General features: G+C 42.8%; 1 protein-coding gene across 5 annotated transcripts in view; it reads left to right on the top strand.

Annotated features, from left to right (window-relative positions):
• LOC111859609 (ras suppressor protein 1) overlaps positions 1-20,231 on the top strand; it is a 52,418-nt gene extending 32,187 nt beyond the window's left edge. For 3 of the 5 annotated variants that reach the window (XM_072710796.1, XM_072710794.1, XM_072710793.1), the window contains one exon: positions 15,257-20,231. In XM_072710796.1, the coding sequence (XP_072566897.1) occupies positions 15,257-15,350 (94 nt within the window). In that variant the 3' untranslated portion in view covers positions 15,351-20,231. Of the gene's footprint in view, positions 1-3,596; positions 5,203-7,953; positions 8,099-15,256 lie in introns of those variants that run through there. The other 2 variants (XR_011989955.1, XM_072710795.1) reach the window with 2 other exon arrangements.
• The last annotated feature ends 6 nt before the right edge of the window (positions 20,232-20,237 follow it).

The following is a 20,237-nucleotide window of genomic DNA, read 5'->3' as shown; positions in this document are numbered from 1 at the left end:
GTTTTTATTTCAATGAGTAAGATACTCAGCTTACATTACTGTGGGAAAGTACATCTATACTTCTGTTTGCTGTCAGAGTTTTCAATCTCCTAAATGCCAGCTCCTGGTGACCCAAGAATTAAATTGCATTAATCAGCCTGCTCAGAATCTCATGTTTTTTTTTCTCATTGTGTCATTGTGTTTGGCTAACTGGAGACACACACCTTCATCAATCAATCCTCACTAAGCTTGACAGTTTGATCAGTTGATTGATTTTTAGAAGTAAGGGATGCCACTCCCACCACTCCTGGGCTATGATGGGCTAGATCACAGAAGCACAAAATATTCACACCAAATACAGGAACACAGCTTTTGCACGTCAAACTCAGTCGAGAGGTACCACGATTCATAGGTATCGTCATGCCAGTAGGTCCGTTTGCCTTTGTTTTAGTCCATCAGAGATGCGTCTCGATCTGAATCTGTAAGTTTTAGCAGGTATGCTTTGTCTTGTCCTGTTCCCAGTTTTCAGTCGAGTTGTGGTTAGATTTTTCTTGACCAACCCAGTAGATTTGAACAGGTCTCAACCCATACAAACTTCAGCAGGAGTGGTCGAGTTCCACGATTTCGGTCAAGGTACAACTCGGAAAAAACTGAACAGACCTGTTTGATGTCCGGGTTGTTCAAGTTCAGAGCCATTCAAGTTCCAAGGTTCCACTGTATTTACAAATCAAAGTAGTTCTAACTCGCGGCTGTTTCACGTAGAGCAGTGTTTGTCAACCCAATCCCCATGGCATCCCAGGCATTGTACATTTTGCTCCCTCCCAGCTGTGAGGGAACACAGATGTAGAGTATCAACGAGGTCCCTGAGAACGGGCTAGAGAAACATCGACTTATTGGCCACTCTGCTAAGTTTTAATTTAAAAACAAAGACATTATTCTCAGTTTTTGCTTTTCATCCACAATACCCTGGAGTTTTCAGCCCCAAAAATAGAAACTTTTGACAACACTCTCAGAGCCATATACAGTACTTATGAAAATTCCATTTTAACATTGAAGAGTGGATAAGTGAAAACACAGACACTAAATGTGCCCTAATTGGTCTTTACTCATCACATGGCCTTTCCCTGATTGGATCCAGCTAGTTACAATGTCTCATTTTCTGATTGGTCACCTGGTCACCCTACAAGGAAGTAAACAGTATTCCAATATGTAGAATATTGCTAAGCTGCTTTCAGTGGTGCTTTCCCTGTTGCTGATGTGTATTTTAATGTATACATAGTGTGTTTTAACAGGCTTTATGGCAGTCCGTTTGTAAGTATCAGTTGTCCATATGTCAGACGTTCTTAATCCAAGGACTGCCTGTAATCACTCTCCTTGTCAGTCTCACACATAATGGAGTGAAGCTTGGCGACCAAGTGCAGAGTCAGACACTTTATCCTGCACCCCTGAAGTACTTTCTGTGACTCGTCTTAATGCAATTCAGTTCACTGGTGTGTTCTTTCATGTGTCACCAGTACCGTGGACTACTACTAAAAAATTTCCCCATAATAAAATTAGAATAAAAATAGTGAGGGTCTGCAGGGAACGTCTGGCAGAGGCTCCTGTTCGCCGGAGCTTTACCTCGCACCTCTGGCAGAATTCCGACTGCATGCCGGGGGAGGTTGGGGATATTAAGTCTGAATGGACACTGTTCCGGACCTCCATTGTGGAAGCGGCCGTACGGAGCTGTGGCTGCAGGGTGGTCGGTGCCTGTCGTGGCGGTAACCCCCGTACCCGATGGTGGACACCAGAGGTGAGGGGGGCTGTCAAGCTGAAGAAGGAGGCTTACCAGGAATTATTAGCCTGGGGGTCTCCGGAGGAAGCTGACGGGTACCGGCAGGCCAGGCGGAACGCAGCTCGGGCGGTCGCAGAAGCAAAAACCCGGACGTGGGAGGAGTTCGGTGAGGCCATGGAAAGTGACTTTCGGTCGGCCTCAAAAAGGTTCTGGCAAACCATCCGGAATATCAGGAGGGGGAAGCAGCTCCTGGTTCCTACTATTTATAGTGGGGGGGGGGGTGCTGTTGACCTCACCTGGAGGTGGAAGGAATACTTTGAGGACCTCCTCAACCCTGCCTCAGATACATCTACGCACACTGCCTTTGAGACATCTGAGGGCGCAGAGCCCGGGGGTGCTGGGGTCTGTGGTCCACTTTTGTGGGCGTTTAGGTCCCTGTATGAACGGAGCAGAAGCTTGGTCTGCATTGCCGGTAATAAGTCGGACGTGTTCCCAGTGCGGGTTGGGCTCCGCCAGGGCTGCCCTTTGTCATCGGTCCTGTTTATAATATTTATGGACAGGATTTCTAGGCGCAGCCAGAGTGTTGAGGGTGTCCAGTTTGGTGGCCTTAGGATTGCCTCGCTGCTTTTTGCGGCTACCTGGACAGGATGAGGATGCCTCCTGGGCGGCTACCCGGAGAGGTTTTCCGTGCATGTCCTACAGGGAGGAGGCCCCGGGGCAGGCCCAGGACTCGCTGGAGGGATTATATCTCTCGGCTAGCCTGGATCCCCATGATACATTTCATCGACCAATAACCAGACTCCATTTTCACCCTCTGCTGCCCTCTGTTGTGCAGTTCCTATTGGTTCGATTATCATAGGGAAGATGTCCAGGTGTACATTTCCCTCCATATGATGTTTTTGTGAAATGGAATAAAGCTTGCCAGTGGCAGGGTGGTGCAAGGGGTAGGACTGTTACCTCACACCTCTGGGACCAGGGGTTGAGTCTTCACCAGGGTTCCATGTGTGTGGAATTTGCATGTTCTCCATTTGGGGTTTCCACTGAGCACTCATAGTCCAAAAACATGCCGAGATTGTGAAAGTGTACTTAGTACCTGAAAATTTTTTATGATATGATATTTTTATCCTCTGAACTGTCTGTCATTTTCCAAAGATGAACCAAGTAATAGCATTATGCCTTTAAAATATAAGGTTAAGGTTAATTTTGACAGGCTTGATTCTAATGAGCAAAAAATGATATTGACTAAATGGTACTGTTTCATCCCACAGCTATTTTGAAAAAAAGTGCCACTCTCTGACTGTCTGCCATGATAATCATGAAAAGGGTGATATTATTTTAGGAAACCTTTTTTAACTTGCCCTTTCTGTGCTTGACATAGATATTTTCTCTTCATCATTTCTGTTATTAAAGTTGGGTGTCATGGTGGTGCAGTGGTTAGCACTGTCATCTCACAGCAAGAAGGTCCTGGGTTTGATCCCAGGGTGCCTTTCTGTGTGGAGTTTGCATGTTCTCCCTGTGCATGCGTGGGTTTTCTCTGGGTGCTCTGGTTTCCTTCCTCAGTCCAAAGAAATGCAGATTAGGTCAATTGGCTACTCTAAATTGCCCATAGGTGTGAGTGTGTTGGCCCTGTGGTGGACTGGCGGCCTGCCCAGGGTGTACCCCGCCTCTTGCCCAAAGATGCTGGGATTGGCTCCAGCTTCCCCATGACCCAGATGGATAAAGCAGTATAGATGATGGATGGATGTTATTAAAGCTTACATTCATACTTGGCATATAGAGCGTGCATGAACTCTTTTTGACTAGTTAGCAAATGAGCTAATTAGGGAACCCTTACCTTATCCAGGTACACCTTGCAGCATGGCACAATGGCTGGGGTGCCACAGAGACAGCAGTCCAGCACACACTGGCCCTGGAAAAGGAGGCACCCGTCTGGGGGTTCATATTGATGTACTGAAGACTATGTGCATGCACCCAGTGTAGACACGGCACAAGCAAAATCAACAGACATGGCAGTGGACCACAGAGAAAGCAGCCACCATGCCCCCAACTGTTCTGGCACAGCTTGATGTGAGACTAACCCCTCTAAGGTAGTGTTTAGGTAATGGTGTGGACAGCCCTTCCTTGGAGATGGTGCAGACAGTGGAACAGCGTGGGCCTGACAGCAGAGCAGAAGTGCCAGTTGTGCTGCTTAACAGACATCTCAATGTCTTAACAGACATCTCGATGAGTACAGATCCACTACACTTGTCCAACATTGGATTGATACCGAAGATGCTGTCCATTTGCATCTCACTGGTTACCACTCACAAAGCATCAGGCAGTGGAGCAGAAGATCCAGGATATGGCAGAAGTGGGAGTCATTGAGCCTTCTGAAAGTCCATGGGTTCTGCTGGCAGTCCTGGTCAAGCAAAAAGATGGGTGGCATGACTTCCATCTGAACACAGTGACCAGGAGTACCTGCTGCACCAGATTGTTGATGCACTGGATCACACTGCCAGCTCCTTAGACCTCCAAAGTGAACTGGCCCCAGATGCCCAACCTAAGACCACTGTCACTATTAATCAGGGTCTATGGCACTTCTGTGTCCTGCTTTTCGGGTTCTGTAATGCCTCTGCCACTTTTGAGAAGTTAAAGGAACAAACACTGGCCCACGCCCTACAGAGCCTATGCAGCATCTACCTGGGCAATCTGCCCATACTACTGTTTATGATGGAGTGCTTAACAACTTGCGTACCATCTTCACTGCCATTTGCGAAGTGGGCCTGTGCCTCCGAAAATGCTCCCTCCTATGAAAAACAGAGTTCCTGGGCCACATTGTGAGCAGTGAGGGCGTGACGGCAGATCCAGGGAATACTGTGGCTGCAAAGCACCACCAAGCTCCACAGTTTCATAGGTATTGCCTTGTACTACTGGTGGTTTGTACAGGACTTTGCCAGAACCACTAAGCCGTACTACCAGGTCACGGAAAACGGATGGACCTTCGAACTGTTTGATGACTGTGACACCACATTTGACTGCTTTTGGACTCCATTAATTGAGGCCCCAGTGCTAGTGTATCCCGACCTGGTGTTTCCTTTCACTGTAGACACAGATGCCAACAACGAGGGTCTTGTGGTGATGGTGTTGTCCTAGAGCCTCAGGGGAACAGAGTGTTGGCCTATTTCAGTTGGGTGCTGAGCCGCCCCAAACCAAACTACCGTGGGACTCTCTGCAGGCTCCTAGTTGGTGTCCGAGTATGTCGCCAGCTGTCTCGTCACCCCTGTGAGATAGATGACTCATCACAGCCACCACCCCAAGGAGCACAGCCAGAGGTGAGCTGCAGGTGATGGCTCAACTGGACATCAGTAATGAAGGACTTGAGGACATCGATCACCAGCAAAAATGGAGCAAATGAGTGATCCCAAGTCAGGGATTGGCTGCAGGCAGGGAGGCAGCCAGAGTATTAACAGGTATCTGCTCTTAGACTATAGATTAAAGTCCTCAATTTACAGTGTGAGACCCTCAAGGACAGAGAGAAGCAACTGTTACAGCTCCTGATGCCCCATCCCAGAGTCCTAAGTGCAGTGCATGGAGTAACAGGGGCCAAGCACTACAGTATTTCAAAGACTCTGGGGGAAGCTACTGAGCTAATGGCCCATGATATACACGGTTCCCAACCAAAGTGCAGTGACCACAGCCTAGAAGTTCTTCTGCCACTTCAATGCGCCAGAGGAGCTACTCATCGACCAGGGGTGGAATTTTGAGGCACAAGTGGGCATTGCAAAGACCTCATCATCCCAGGCAGTACTCGAGTTGAGGGGGGATGAGGAGGGATGTCATCGCCCCTGAAATAAAAATAGTCATAATCATCCCCCTTCTAAAACGAACATCCCCCCGTTCCATCCCTTGTGCTATTTTATCAATGAATGCATAGGTCTATTGAGTAAAATACCATGAGCGAGAGGGCACGCGCGAATAATGCGCCTGGCAACTTAAAAACATTTTTTTACCTCAGTAAGCGGCATGGCAGGTGACGGTGTTGATGTGATTTTAACATCATGGCCAAACGGCATGGACAGCTCGATCTGAGGGACTTTGGATTTAATAAGGCAAAAAGCTGACGCTCCGCCTAGTTGAGGTCAAAAAGAAACTATATAGACGCGCACGTCCTGCTTAAAGGCGCCGCGTCCCAATTACCTCTGATTTCATTTCAAGCAGGGATTTTACAAGCAAGTATTCGCCGTTTAATCGGATTGGCATTTCCTACTTTGAAAACATACTCCGAGTATCTGACACGTAACATCCACACCATGCATGGGCCCCATTTGCAAGAAGGGCCAGTTGCCTAAGCAGGACAGTCATTTGAAAGTACCAGGGGAGATTCTTGAGTGTTTCTCTGACATCGTTTTTTAACCTGAGGCTGTCTGCGCGATAAAAGGCTGTGGTCCTGCATAGGGACTGTCTGGTACTGTAGCGTCCTGTGGCCCAACCTGACTTCCCTGCCACCACTGGCGATGGGAACGCCTTGGAGGGGGAACGTACAGTGATGACTGTGACTCGCCAGCTGCAGTAAGAGTGCCAGTCACTGCTAGTTACTGCTGACAGTGGCTTGTCAATATAAGTCAGAGCTTCCATTTTAAAAGAGCTGTAATCTCCCTTTATTAAAATGATCTACACAAATACCTATACAGTGGTACCTCAGTTCTCAAACTCATTAGAACTCGAATTTCTTAAAAGTCGAACCAACCAGTTAAAAAAAAAAATTACCCAGAACTCGATCTGAATCTCAGAAGTCAAACCGTGAACGGCAATCTAAGATAACTTGTACATGCGGGGAAATGAGTCACGCGGCACGTCTCTCAGCGGAAACATACTGTAGGGTAACGCTTCAGTCTCAGCCTCGCATTCGCTGTGATAGCATCGTGCATGTTTACACTATAGCTGAATACATATATTTAGACAGTAAAAATACATTTAGACAATGATAGACAGTAACAGTAATTATTACTATATAATAAAATACATTTAAAAATAAAGATTTCTTATTAATTATTTTAATATTAATAATAAACCATTAATACATTTAATTATAATAATATTGTCATGCCGAGCGGGGACGGAATGGAGACAAAGGTGCAGAGGTCAGGGTATCGGGGAATACGGGGTTTAATTACAGGTAAGGCAGGCAAAACACAGATGGAAAATACAATGACCGGACTGGGGAAACAAACTGAAACGCGGACTAAATACAGAGGACTAATGACAACAACCAGAAACAGCTGCTCACACGGGGATTCCACACGGGGTTAACGAGGGGGCGTGGCACACGGACAATCGGGGCAGGACACAGTGTTTTTTTTTACTTTACACATTGTTTGGATACATTTACTTTACAAATTACTGTTTTAATAAATGTGCTTAGATGTGTTTAGTACAGTATATGCTCTTCTTGTTTTATCCGGTTCATTTTGTGTTTAAATGCTAAAAAAAACATATTTAGATGTAATTTTTTGGGGCCGGGAACCAATTACTTGGTTTTCCATTATTTCTTATGGGGAAAATGCGATCAGAACTCGAACTTTTTAGGATTCGAGTTCTGAGGTACCACTGTGTATATATATATATATATGTATATATATCCTTTTTTTCCTTTTCAATAATTCATTACTACTGTAGGTTCCAGGGTGTCACCTAATCCACCACCCTATAACTCTATAGAATGCTAGCAACTGTTATGCTTTATGCTTGAAAAATAATGTCAAATGTCCAACAAATAACAACAGTGGAGAGATATGCTGTCGTGTATGTCGGGCCGTGTCACATTTCTTGTGACTGCCATTTCTTCTGGTCTTTATTTGATATAATGGCAGTATTGGACCCCCCCATAAAGTACTGCACACTCTGTGATGACTTTGAGCTGCAGATGGTGGCAGGTGGAACGATAAGCCATCTGCCAATCAAACTGAGTCACTCTCCCACTGCGCCTGCTGGCTGGAGCCCTGCAGGGGAATCACGTGTCGGCCTACTCAGAGGGACCCTGTGGGTGTCTGTGCACGCGTGTGTGTCCGGGAGACAGCGCCTCGGGCTGAGTGATTCACTTCACACATGGCCGTCATGCAAAAGTCACCTGAAAATCCTGCAAAACTTTCTAATTGTACCATATGTAGCTTGTAATGTTCCTTTTCTTGTTTTTTTATTTTTATTTTCTGCATGTTATACAGAGATATCTCTTTTAGCCAAACAAGGCAAAGGAGACCATGTGATGAACCACTCCCCCAAGGAGTTACGTCCTCGATGTAACTTTCGTCATCGCCTTAATGCCCTCATGCAACAGCTTCAACACAGAAACTATTAGGAAAGAGAACATGAAGATGGAACTGAGTTGGGAACACATTAAGCTATTCTGACAGGAAACAGGAAGTTGTCATGCATGTCTTCATAGGAAAAATAAAGCTGGGCTATGTTGAAATGATTAATTTATTCACTCTTTTACTCTTTCTTTTTTCTATATGGAAAAATCTGTGTAGTGCGTTGAATTGGAAAATGAGTGAAACATGACAACAGTTTCAGACACTATATAGACACTATATTCCAAGATATACTACAAACTTTGTAAGGAGCAGTTTAATATAGGAACTATTTTCTTCTACCGAATTCCACACACCAATCGTATCACTACGCAGAAGATATTGCCTGGGTGCTCCTGCTCGTATCCTCTGCGCAGAGATACGACTGGTGTGTGGAATTCGGTAGAAGAAAATAGTTCCTACATTGAACTGCTCACTACAAAGTCTGTGGATTATCATGAGTAACCGGGTCATGATTTCTGGTAAGAGACTTTGCTGTTGAATTTTTCAAAAGTATTTTTCTGGCTCTTTAATCACCACTGAAAGAAATCTGTTCACTCCCATTATAATCGAGAGACGCCTGACATTTCTACAGCTGATATCTTCGACTCGCAACAGATCAGACTAGATAGACAGATAGCAATAAATCCCCTCTAAAACGTATCTTTTTTTCAGGGAACTGCCCCATAATTTTCAGCTGTGCTAACATAGTTTCAAAATGGATTTCTAATGACCAGATTTGCCTTTTAAAATGACAAACTCTGTAAATAAATAATAATAATAATAATAAAAAATAAAATAATCAATAAATAAAAAATCAGCTGTTTATGGCTACAATAGTCATTTACAACATGAACATTATCTACCCTGTATTTCTTAAATTAACTTTAATGGAGAAAAAAATGCTTTTCTTTTGGAAACAAGGAAATTTCTAGGTTACCCCAAACTTTTAAATGGACAAGAGCTGGGAGCTGGGAGTAAAGGCCATCAAAAATATAAGGATACAAAAGGCCTTTGCAACAGAGGAAATAAACACAAACGTTACCAAAGATATAAAATCTCTGAATCTATGAACACATTCATAACATATAATAATGCATTATAAACATTGGTATAACACTTTATAGCAATGTTCATGCATTATGAATGCTCTATGAAGCTCTCATCTTTAATGCACTATACTTTATTATAGATGAGATGATACATTGTAATGCAGTACAGCCATCCATCCATTTTCTGGAATAACTTGTCCTGTTCAGGGTTGTGGGGGGTCTGGAGCCTATGGGCATAAGGCAGGGAACAAACCAGGATGGGGCATCAACCCAACACACAGGCAATTTGGTAACTCTAATTCACCTTAGCATGCTTTTGGACTGTAAGTGGAAACGAGAGTACCCAGAAGAAACCCGACAGCAACATGGGGAGAACATGTAAACTCCACACACACGGAGCCAGGGTAGAGACTCAAACCTTTCTCCCAGAGGTGCAAGGCAGCAGTGCTAACCACGGTGGCACCTCCTAATGCAGTACAAAGCATTCTAAATTCTTATATTGACCATTATAATGCATTATAGATGAGAGCTTCATTGGAGCTTATGAAGTATTATAATCAATATTATAATGTTTTATGAATGTCAGTAGAAGACGTTATAATGCTCTATTAATTCTTATACACACCATTATAATGCATTATGAAGGTATCTATAGTACATTATAGATGAGAGCTTCATTGGGGCTTATGAAGTATTATAATCAATACTATAATGTCTTATGAATGTCAATAGAAGATGCTGTAATGCTTCATTAATTCTTATACCCACCCTTATAATGCATTATGAAGGTATCTATAATACATTATAGATGACAGCGTTACCATAGTTACTTAAATGGAACCGACGATGCAAGGCTTGATATATATTGAGCAATATTGTTGTTGCCCTGAGTGCACAATACTTAACTCTTTTCTGTTTGACTGTCATTTCCATTTTTTAATTTTGGCCTTATATTCCTTTGGGTAACTTTGAGAGCTGTTCCTGCAGAGTTTATTGTGGAACCATTCATCAGGTGTTCCAGGTCCACCATAATGCCACTGCTATGTGGCATAATTGTTAATGTCAGTCTTACAAGTTACATGTTTTGCTTATGAAGAAAACATTTTAACCATATTATTCTTAGCTATGGCCCCATTTACAAATGCAGTTTCCAGTCCCATATTTTGTTTTTTTTTTCCCCTGATATCTGTCCTGAATTACAAAAAGGGGTGAGATATTTTCTTGAGTGAACCTTACTTCATTATGCAAGATTCCACTGCATGCAAAGCAGGAGTAAATGAGAAAAGGGGCAACAGGCTAGAACAACCAACGGAATTTAAGTTTTTGCTACCCTTTCAGTCTGTCATGCAGGTCACCAAAATCTCTCCTCCATGTTTACGAATACAGTCACACTGATTCTATGGCTGCTTGTTCAGTTTCAGCTCATTGAACTTATTAAATAACAAAGCTGACTCAGCTGGCAAACAATTATCGTTTCTCACATGTATGAACCAAGCCCTTCAAATCTGGACCTCGATTCCAAATCCAGGCCTTGTTTTCAGTTCTCCCAGGTAGTTAGTTTAATAATTACTGATTCTGATTGGTCAGAGGCTTCACACCTGACTGACAGGTAAAGGAAGGCTGGAACACCAGCAGTGCTCGGACCTCGAGGACCGTGATTTGAATAACCCTGCCCTAATGCTTTGGCATAACTGGAATGTGTTTATGCACATTAATGTCAACCTATATTGCAGAAGCTTCACAAGGACAGCAGATGTACCTGCAAGTCTATGGACATTAGCCATGCCCAGAATTGTAAAACAATTGTAAACCAAGTTAACCAGAAAGATTTTTGGGCAACACTTTACTTGAAGCAGTCTACATAAGGGTGACATGTAACCATCATAAGAATGACATGACACATGTCATGCACATTAATGACACATTATTGATGTTTATGACTGTTGTCATAATGTGTCATTCGGTTTTTGGAATTGAATGACACAGTCATAAACATCAATGATGTGTCATTAATGTGCATGACATGTGTCATGTCATTCTTATGTCATTCTTATGACGGTTACATGTCACCCTTATGTAGACTGCTTCAAGTAAAGTGTTACCGATTTTTGCTTTTGCCTTGCAAAGGCTACATTCTGCTAGTCTCACCCAACACCTTCCTCCATCACTCAGCTTCCTTCAGTATCATCTGAATCTTTTATCCTTAACTATTATGAATGTGGTTGTAGATCATACATGGGTATCCACTGATGGTATCATGTGGAACTAGGGAAGAGATCAGCTTTAGAGATACAAAAAAAACATTGGAGTTTCTTTCACTGGGTTGTCATTTTGAGGAGTGATGCATAAAAGAGTTATCATGCAAGTTTTGGTTTTCTTCAGAAATACAGTTAAAAGAGCATATTGTGGCGCAGGACAGGGACTGTGGACACTCTGAGGTCAATGGGCCTTCTTTGTGTGTTTAATGTGCATTTTAATTACAAGGTGTGGAAACATACTGGGTTAGGCAGTAGAGGGGTGGGGTGCTGAGGTCCACTGGCCCAGCTCCCCACGACGCCCGGACCAGCGGCAAATCTTCTCCTCATTTTCAGAGTCAACTTTGTCCCAGTCCATCAGCACAAGTCAGTCTCCCGATTGTCTCCTTGCCCTAGGTGAGGCCAGCATTTAAATGTGGCCTCCCTGTCTCTCTGGGTGCAGCTAGGAGAGACTGTCGAGGTTCCAGTCCCGTTCCAGGTTCCATTGGGGATTCTGTTTAATTGGCCAGGTCGATTGAGAGGGAGCGGTCGCTGTCTGACCTTGTGGTGCTAAAACCCTTCCAGGGTGTCGGTACCTTGTGTTGTGACCAGTGCTCTGTCACTATTTCTAGGCAGAGATATTTCACAAGTCCTTTAATTGTAAGTATACAATGTATAGGATTCTTGTGAGTAATTAGAACTCGACTCTTTGCCTTCTGTGGTTATCTGAAGTATCTGAAACTACCACGCATGACCAGGGTAAGGCATTAGTCCCAAAGCACCATTGCGTTCATGGTCCTGGAGTCCTATACTTACAGTGAGGGTCGGTATGGCTTTCCAGGTGGCTAGATTGCAAAGGAACTGCTTGGGAAAATACAAAGACACAGTTCATTGAAAAAACTGAAGATGAAATGATTTAATGACATGTACATGTTTATATGCCATTAAATGCTCTACAAAATCGGTGCCTTTTTGCAATGTTCACTTTTGTTTTTCAACCTCTAAGTTGCCGCCTCATCGTTAATTTTTGTGAATTGAGTTTTCTTCCCCCCAGATTGATTTGTTTTTTTTTCCCCTCTCTATCGGCATGACAGACTAAAGATTTTTTAACTGCTGTACCATCCATCAGGACGGTAGAGGTGCAATTATGCAGGCAGCTCAGATTGTTATGACAGCGTGAACGGCGGCTTGCGCATATTGACAGGATGAGTAATCCCCCCCCCACCTCTGAAGTATGTCCGGGCAGCACTCGGCCAGGCTTTTTGGCCTGCTCTCGGACAGGCTGCATCAGCGTCGGTTGCCATGGAATCCATAGTGTTGCTCTTGTGTTCTGCAGTCACGCTGAGTATGTGCCATTTTTCCACTGCTTTCCTGGTGCTTCATGTCACTCTTTGTGGATTTTTGTCGATTTTTCTGAGAGGCAAGTGATCAGAGACAGTAGAACAGTAGGCCTGAAGCCAAACAGATTAGAATTGCCATACTGGTTGAGAACCAAGTTGCTGGCTATTTTGGGGTATTTACTAAAGTTATTTACCAGAGTTGGCACCACAGAGGGGCTACCCCTCCCCCCCCCCGAAAAAAAAAATCACCTGTGCCCCACCAAAAATAATCACGCAAATATGGGTAAATAGAAAAGAGATCAACAGTTTTTACTGTTGCCACTTCCCCCGGGTGACAACTTCTCCCATTTCCCTACCACTGCTTCCCACCTGTGCCCACCCCATCAACCCCCCCCCCCCCCCCCCCCCCCCTTAAAAATCATAGGCTCGGCCATCGGATCTCTTCTGGTTGTTGACACCAGACATCACCACAAAATCTGAGATTCCCGAGAATCCATAAAAAAGAACTTACTGATCTGGTTTCACAAACAAATGTTGGCTGGCCTACAAATGAATGTGCTTAGCGCTGTGTACACTGTTCACTGCATCATACCTTCACTCAAACCATCCAGATCAACATGTGTGGGTTTTTAATATCCCTCCTGTTCTATTCCAGGTTTTTTTCCATGGTTACACATGCTGTTTAGGAAGACTGAGATGGATAGGCATATGTATTAAAAAGCACAGAGCGTAAAGGTGACTGTTGTTGGAATAGTCCATCGCAGTGTTTACACAAACAATGGATAGCTTCTCCTAACCAATGATTCTGTGATATAGTATGGGACTGACAGCCCCTGTGTGTCACAGGTCAGTCTTAAGCTTCTTTTTGGGGTCTCACATTTAGGGAACCTTACATTCCAGGGAATGAGAGTACAAATAAATCCTAAACAGAGACTTCATATACTGTACCAGCCAATGCTTGGGACATGTCAAGCTGCCTACAACGGAGATCTAAAGTGTTGCATCACATGACCTGGACACCTGACCTAAACACAGAAATGGTTTTGGAGGAGTCTGACCAGAGATTGAAGGAAAAGTAGTCAATGAATGCTCAGCATATGTGGGACCTCCTTCAGGAGAGCTGGAGAAGCATCCCAGGAGGCCACCTCATGAAACTGGAGTAGAGGAGAAATTAGGGTCAGCCAGTCCCTGGATTAATAGGGGTTAAGGACCTTGCTCAAGGGCCCAATGGTGGAATCACTCTGCCAACCCAGGGTTTTGAACCAGCAACATTCTGCTTCCCAACCCACAGAGCTGCAACCCCACCCAAATAATTAATTTCTTTAATACTTTTTCGGCCAGTGCATAATTCCATATATGTTATTTTATAGTTTTAATGTCCTTATAATTCTAAAATGTAGAGAATAATACAAATAAACCTTTATATGGGTAGGTGTGTCCAAGCTTTTGAATGGTATGATTTTTGAGAAAACGTGCAGTATGGTTTGTGTTAGTTGGGTGTTAGACAGCGATGCCCTGTGCATTCTAGAAAGTGCAGAATATATCAACACAGTTACTGTGAAGCATCCAGCATTATTTGTGAGATCTTACATTATATGCTGCTGAACTACAGCATATAAGGGAATTTGTACAATTGTGGTTGTGCGCTTGTCTTCCCTGAAGTTGGTTTCCCCTCTTATATCTAAAAGTCCTCGTCTTTTGTCAGATATTTCATTGCCACTGATCACTACCCATTAACCTAATCCTGAACTTGAACATTCCAATAATCAGTAATCAGAAATATTTTTCGAATGCTAAACTTGAATGATGAGTAGGGTCTGTGAATTTGCTCTCATTGACCACCTGCTGGTCATTTTGATCTCCGGCTCTAGCCGCCAAGATCACAGGCCACCAAGATCACAGGCCGCTTTGTCGACGTTTAATCAGCATTGCTTATGAGCGCTATGTCGCTTGGCCTGGTGCATTGATCACAATGCAGGATGGCAGGCAGACTTCTCTCTCGTTCCCTGTTTGTCACTTCATTAGCCCCCTGGGTGACTCTGCAGAGGGCATGAATGTCGGCCTGGAAAGCATCACTCCTTCTCCACTTATCTTTCGTCTGGCCCCCTGAGGGCTGCCCATGTAGAGTAATTGGCTCGTGGAGCCTTGTTGCCTTTCAGACTGATTGATGGCCTATTTGCCTGCATGTGTTTATGCTGATATTCCAGGGGGAGCCTGGTAAGATGTCCACACTGAGCCCATTGGTGTGAAAGAGGTGCTTTGCATGCTCTTCGTCTACAATCTACAGTTACTGTTACAGTTCAGTTGAAGATAATATGCTCCTGTATGGTATCCCATAATTGATTTGAGTGGTTGATAGTTTGGACTGTGCTTATCTCATTCATTCATGTGTCTCAGGATTCATCTTGTCAATTGAAATTGTTTTATGTTAATTAGGAAAGTTCTACTTGGTAGAAGCGTAATAATTGGCTGGGGGGTCATGGGGGTGCCCATTTCATTGGCTGGTGGGTGAGAACATTGTCAGCTCATCTTCCTTTCCTTTCCCTTGCAGCATGTATGACAGACACATGCAGTCTAGCCTTGAGCCACCAGAAATGAACAGCAACGAGTCTAAGAAGACCAGCTGCAAGACCCTGGCCACCTGAAACGAAAGGAGTGTGAGATACAGATGTGGGGCCTCATATATGAAGAATGTTTGTAAATCCTTGAGGGAGAGGAATCGTTCGTACGAAAACTTGCCCTTCATATGAAAAGTAAAAGTCTGATTTATAATACTTTGCGTAATCCGTGATACGAATTTGCACGCGATCGCGCATTAGAGGCTGTGTAGTTCCCACCCAGCAATAACCCCACATTTGCAACGCAAATTAGCCACATGTACATAACCACTTATATTCTACATCGCGGTGCTGTGTTTGCAAAAACAGAGAAAGCAACCAGAAGAAGGAAGTGAAGCTTTCCTGAAAGTGTAGTGCATAGTTTATAGTGTCCCAAGTAAAAAAATGTCAAACCATTTTATCTGGTAGTACATCTACCGGTATGAAAAACCCCACTGGTAGCATGTGACGGCCGATATTAATGCGGTTCATTTAAAATGCCGGATAAAGAAATATGTATTAAAAAGGCCAGATTTATAATCCGTTGAACTGGTATATTCCTGTTCTCTATGTACCTGGTAAAATGGGGGAATACCTTCACATTCGTAAGTGTTTGGGGCAGATTGAACATCCCCGTGAATGTGAAAATTTGTGAATATTACTTGGGCATCCCTAACCTCAACTCATAGGTCTGCCAGCCTGAATGATAACATAAAAAAACGATTTATTGTCTTTTACACTTTGCATGTGAAATGCTACTAAGTAGTACTAACTAGATTTTTTAATATAATACCTATGCAAACCATATAAATTACGTACAAAGTTACTACTGTACGCAATGGGAGACTAAACTTCGGATCCATTACTAAAAATGCACAATTGTGAAAAGTTTGAAAAAATGAATACTGTAGTTTAAAAAACAGATAACACGTGAATGGGACTAGTCGCTGAGATGCATGGTGTACCCAAGGCAAGACTTTTAAAATTAAAGATTTAGCATGGACTTACAAAACAAATATCAGGCTATGTATTATTAATATTTAAATTATATGCTTTTATATGATCCAAATCATTTCAAGTATTTTTTTGGCTTACATGTCCTCTTGAGTTTCTGAGATCTTTCTGCAAGCTCCAGAAATATTCCTGTTTCATTGTTCATGGCCAAAGCACGACTAACTGGAGCCACAAATGTTTAGGGGTTACTTTGACTTTTCAGTATATACACATCTAACTTAGATTCCATACAATAAATATATTGGTATATATAACAATAAAACAAATGCTGAATATTAGTTGTATATCAGATATAATAAAAAACGTTTCTGTAGGTCTATTCTGTAAGACGCAATATTTACAAAGCTCTGAAACTAAATGCAACTTATTAATTGCATATTTCTGTCTGACCTTGATGTCATCCTGTTTCCTCCAAAACATTTGTATGACTGCTCTGAACCATTCGTAAATGTGCAGACTTTCAGGGTTTATTTTGTTTGCCTTGTGCCTTCATAAATCTAAAAATCTTATAAATGTGCGTACAAATGTTTCACAGCTATTTTGTTCGTACAAAGCCTTTATAAATGAGGCCCCTGATGCCTGCAGTTTGTGCCTCTTTGCAGAGACATTTTTAGTTAGCATAGTGTAAATATCAGTAAGAAAAGCTGCTGCATTCACATTACTTGTGAGTTGTAAACGATTTCATTCACTATTTAAACCTGTAACAAAACTAGCCAACAATATGAAAATTTGATATCTATACCATTTTAGTTTTTTTCCATAGAGGAATTATAACTGTTTCTATGACTATACATGGTATTAAATGCATGTGTGAAAGAGCAGTCATGAGAAGATTTTTGAAGTTTTAAATGCTAAGACGTGCTGGTTAGGAACCAGATATGCAGAAGATATGGATTAGGAGTTATATATGGGAAGATATGATATTTCGTAGTCAAGAGATTTGAAAAGCAGTAGGAGGAGTGTGAACGGGTGACTCACTGAGTATACAGTGATTATCAGTCTACAACTGCATATGCTCTTAAATAACCTTAGGAGGGTCAAAGCCTGCTGGTTTTGATGCTTAAAAAGCCCATGCCTTCAAATTCTGCTTATCCATTTCCAAAAACACTAACTAGAGTCTTCTGTATTCCATCAGAAAATCTCTACGTTTGCAAGGAAGGATTGGCAAGAACTAATTTTGGGGCGTAAGCAAAATCAGGTCAAGAAATTGCGATAACACTCCTCTATAACCAATTATCTAGACCTGGTATTACCATGCAACAGAGTAAGTACTTGGGCTACACAGAGTGGCAGTGAGTAGCAACTTTATATACTAATGAGTTGTACCTATAACTATAACCAGTTCTTTTGGGGAAAGTGAAGCCACCAAAGTAATGATCAGCTTAAATAGGGGTAAAATGGCTTGTGCATAGATATTAGGAAAAAAACTAGATATTCGCTTCAATTCAGTTCAATTCAAAAAACTTTATTTGTCTCCGAGTGGCAATTAAGACACACAGGGCAGTTGAACAAACACACAGTGACGTAAAGTGCAGCATTGATAACAGTGTTTAGAAGGTTCTGTGCAAAATTGCAGTCAATCTGGTAGATGGGAACTGAATAAATATGTAAAAAAGAGGGATTGTTAGTCAAGTGCAGAATGAATGACGGGATCCAGTGCAGGGAGACGCGGGGTGGGGGGGAGTCTGTGAGTTGAGTAGTTGAACCAGTGGCGCAGATAGGATCTTTGAATTGGGGGGGACCAAGGATATTTTATCCTTATGCAAAGACGGCACATGCTGTTTTTTTCTCCTGTAAGTGGGGGGGACGGATCGAGGTCACTCTGAATCTGAAGGGGACCCATCCCATCCGTCCCTGGTGCTAACTGCGCGCCTGAGTTGAACGGCCCTGGGAACAAAAGTTGCTCTTCTCCTCTGTGTCCTGCGGCCGGGTCAGCAGAGCCGTCGTCCTGAGGGGAACCGCTCAAACTCCGGGAACGGAGCATGGGAGGGATCCTGCAGAATCCTACACGCCGTTCTCAGAGTTTGCTGCTCACTCAGGGATGAAAGTGCTCTGACCGGGAGTCCGACGATCTTTCACTCCGTTATGCAGCCGATGGAAAAACAGAGGACACTCTCAATGAAGGAGTACTAGAAGGTTCTGAGTATGACCTTGTTGACCCCAAAGCTGTTGAGCTTCCTAAGGAGATATTACTACTGCTGACATCTCCTTAGTTGGAGGCAAACTTTAGGGCGCAGTCGAAAAATATTGTTTTAAGGCGAAAGATATTGCTTTAATCATGTCACCACCAAGACTACACAGCTGCATATTTACAATTTTCTTCAAGGTGCGCCTGTTATGAAACCATTTCAATACATACATGGATTACAGACATTACATATATTACACACATGGTGCATGGATAAAATATTTAGGGGCTAAATAGTAAGATATCGATATAAAACTGTAAAGCTCAGTTCAGATTTGCTGCCTGCACTGCGCCCCCTTTTCTGACCCCTCTCCCCTGAGCACTGACCACTGCACTTCATTCCCAATTGCTCACTGTAATTACCTCGCCCATATAACCAGTCTGACCAGGTTTCTCAGTGTGAGGAATCGACATGTGCAATTATTGAGTATCACGCTATCTCCCCAATCTTTCTCGAGTGGTTGAATCACCTCCGGCGTGCTTCGGCGTGCTTCTTATTTATGACGCCCTGCCCGATGGACACTTTTCTCGATCCATCTCGTGGTACAAATGTGCATCCCTGCTTTGCCATGTCTGCACGTGCACCTGACTTTCCCCCAGAACCCCAATCTGAGCGACCTGGCTCACTGACCCCAGCTCATACCTCTGAATTTGATTGTCGTCACTCGTCTCTGGTCACTGTTTGCTCTGCGTCTGGATCACTAACCCCCGATGATTCAGCGTTACAAAAATATTGTTGTTGAACTTGTGTAGCTTTCAAACTGACAATAACGAAACAATTGTATACATTTTAGAGGACTAGACCATTTTTAGTTCTATGGCTCTGTATATTGCTGTTTTTGTTACTTTACTGTTTTTAAACAATACTATTTTCCATCCATAAGCCTAATTTTCTGTAACTGATTGTCCAGTACAAGGTGACATTGAGCTTGGCAATTAATCTAAGAAGTAAAAATGACAAGGCAGGGCACATCAGAATATTTTTGGTACGTAAACGATTAAACGGGATGACTCCAGAACTGAGTAGTTTGAAATCAAAGATTAGACTGAGATAGTAGACTGCAACAGGTGATAAATTCTATAAAAATCCTCTTTCCTTGTTATTCTTTTCTCCCACATATAGTAAAGGCATTTTTCCCTGCAATTAAGAAGGGCCAAATGAGTCCTGAGATGTTGTTTGTACTCTGTGAACCTCTAACCCATCGTATTCATTATAAACATGTAATCTCTTAAAGTGCTTTGTTTGTCTTAAAATATTATTTTAGAAGCTGTGTGACAATATTTACTGATTGGTGATGAAGGACATTGAACTTTTTAAAATGACTATTTAAAATGACCCTGTTAGTCACAATTACTTCAAGATTTACAGCTGAGTCCAAAAGTTGAATGTCACAAACTCTTTGGTCTGCATCTTTCAATGATTTTTCTTCTCTAGGTTTTTCCATCTCAAAGACACAATAAGTCCCTAACTCACAGTCCCCATTGATTTTATTGCGTGATTTATGCGATGATGGATGGATTGTCCCTGGTGGGTCAAGACTGCTCACCAACACCCTGCTACAGCCCCAAGAATGAACGAGCGCTCAGTGACTACCGTTTTCAACAAGATACTGGAAACTAAAGCTTTCACTGCTGATAATTCAGCTAATTTATAAAGCGATCCCTTCACTACTTTGGCACAACGATATGATTTAATCCTGCCATTAATAAAAGATCATTCTCATTTTCGCGAT

This window comes from Paramormyrops kingsleyae, chromosome 4 (assembly GCF_048594095.1).
Source record: "Paramormyrops kingsleyae isolate MSU_618 chromosome 4, PKINGS_0.4, whole genome shotgun sequence".
Classification (NCBI taxonomy): Eukaryota; Metazoa; Chordata; class Actinopteri; order Osteoglossiformes; family Mormyridae; genus Paramormyrops; species Paramormyrops kingsleyae.
This window is presented reverse-complemented; position numbering and strand designations above follow the sequence as displayed.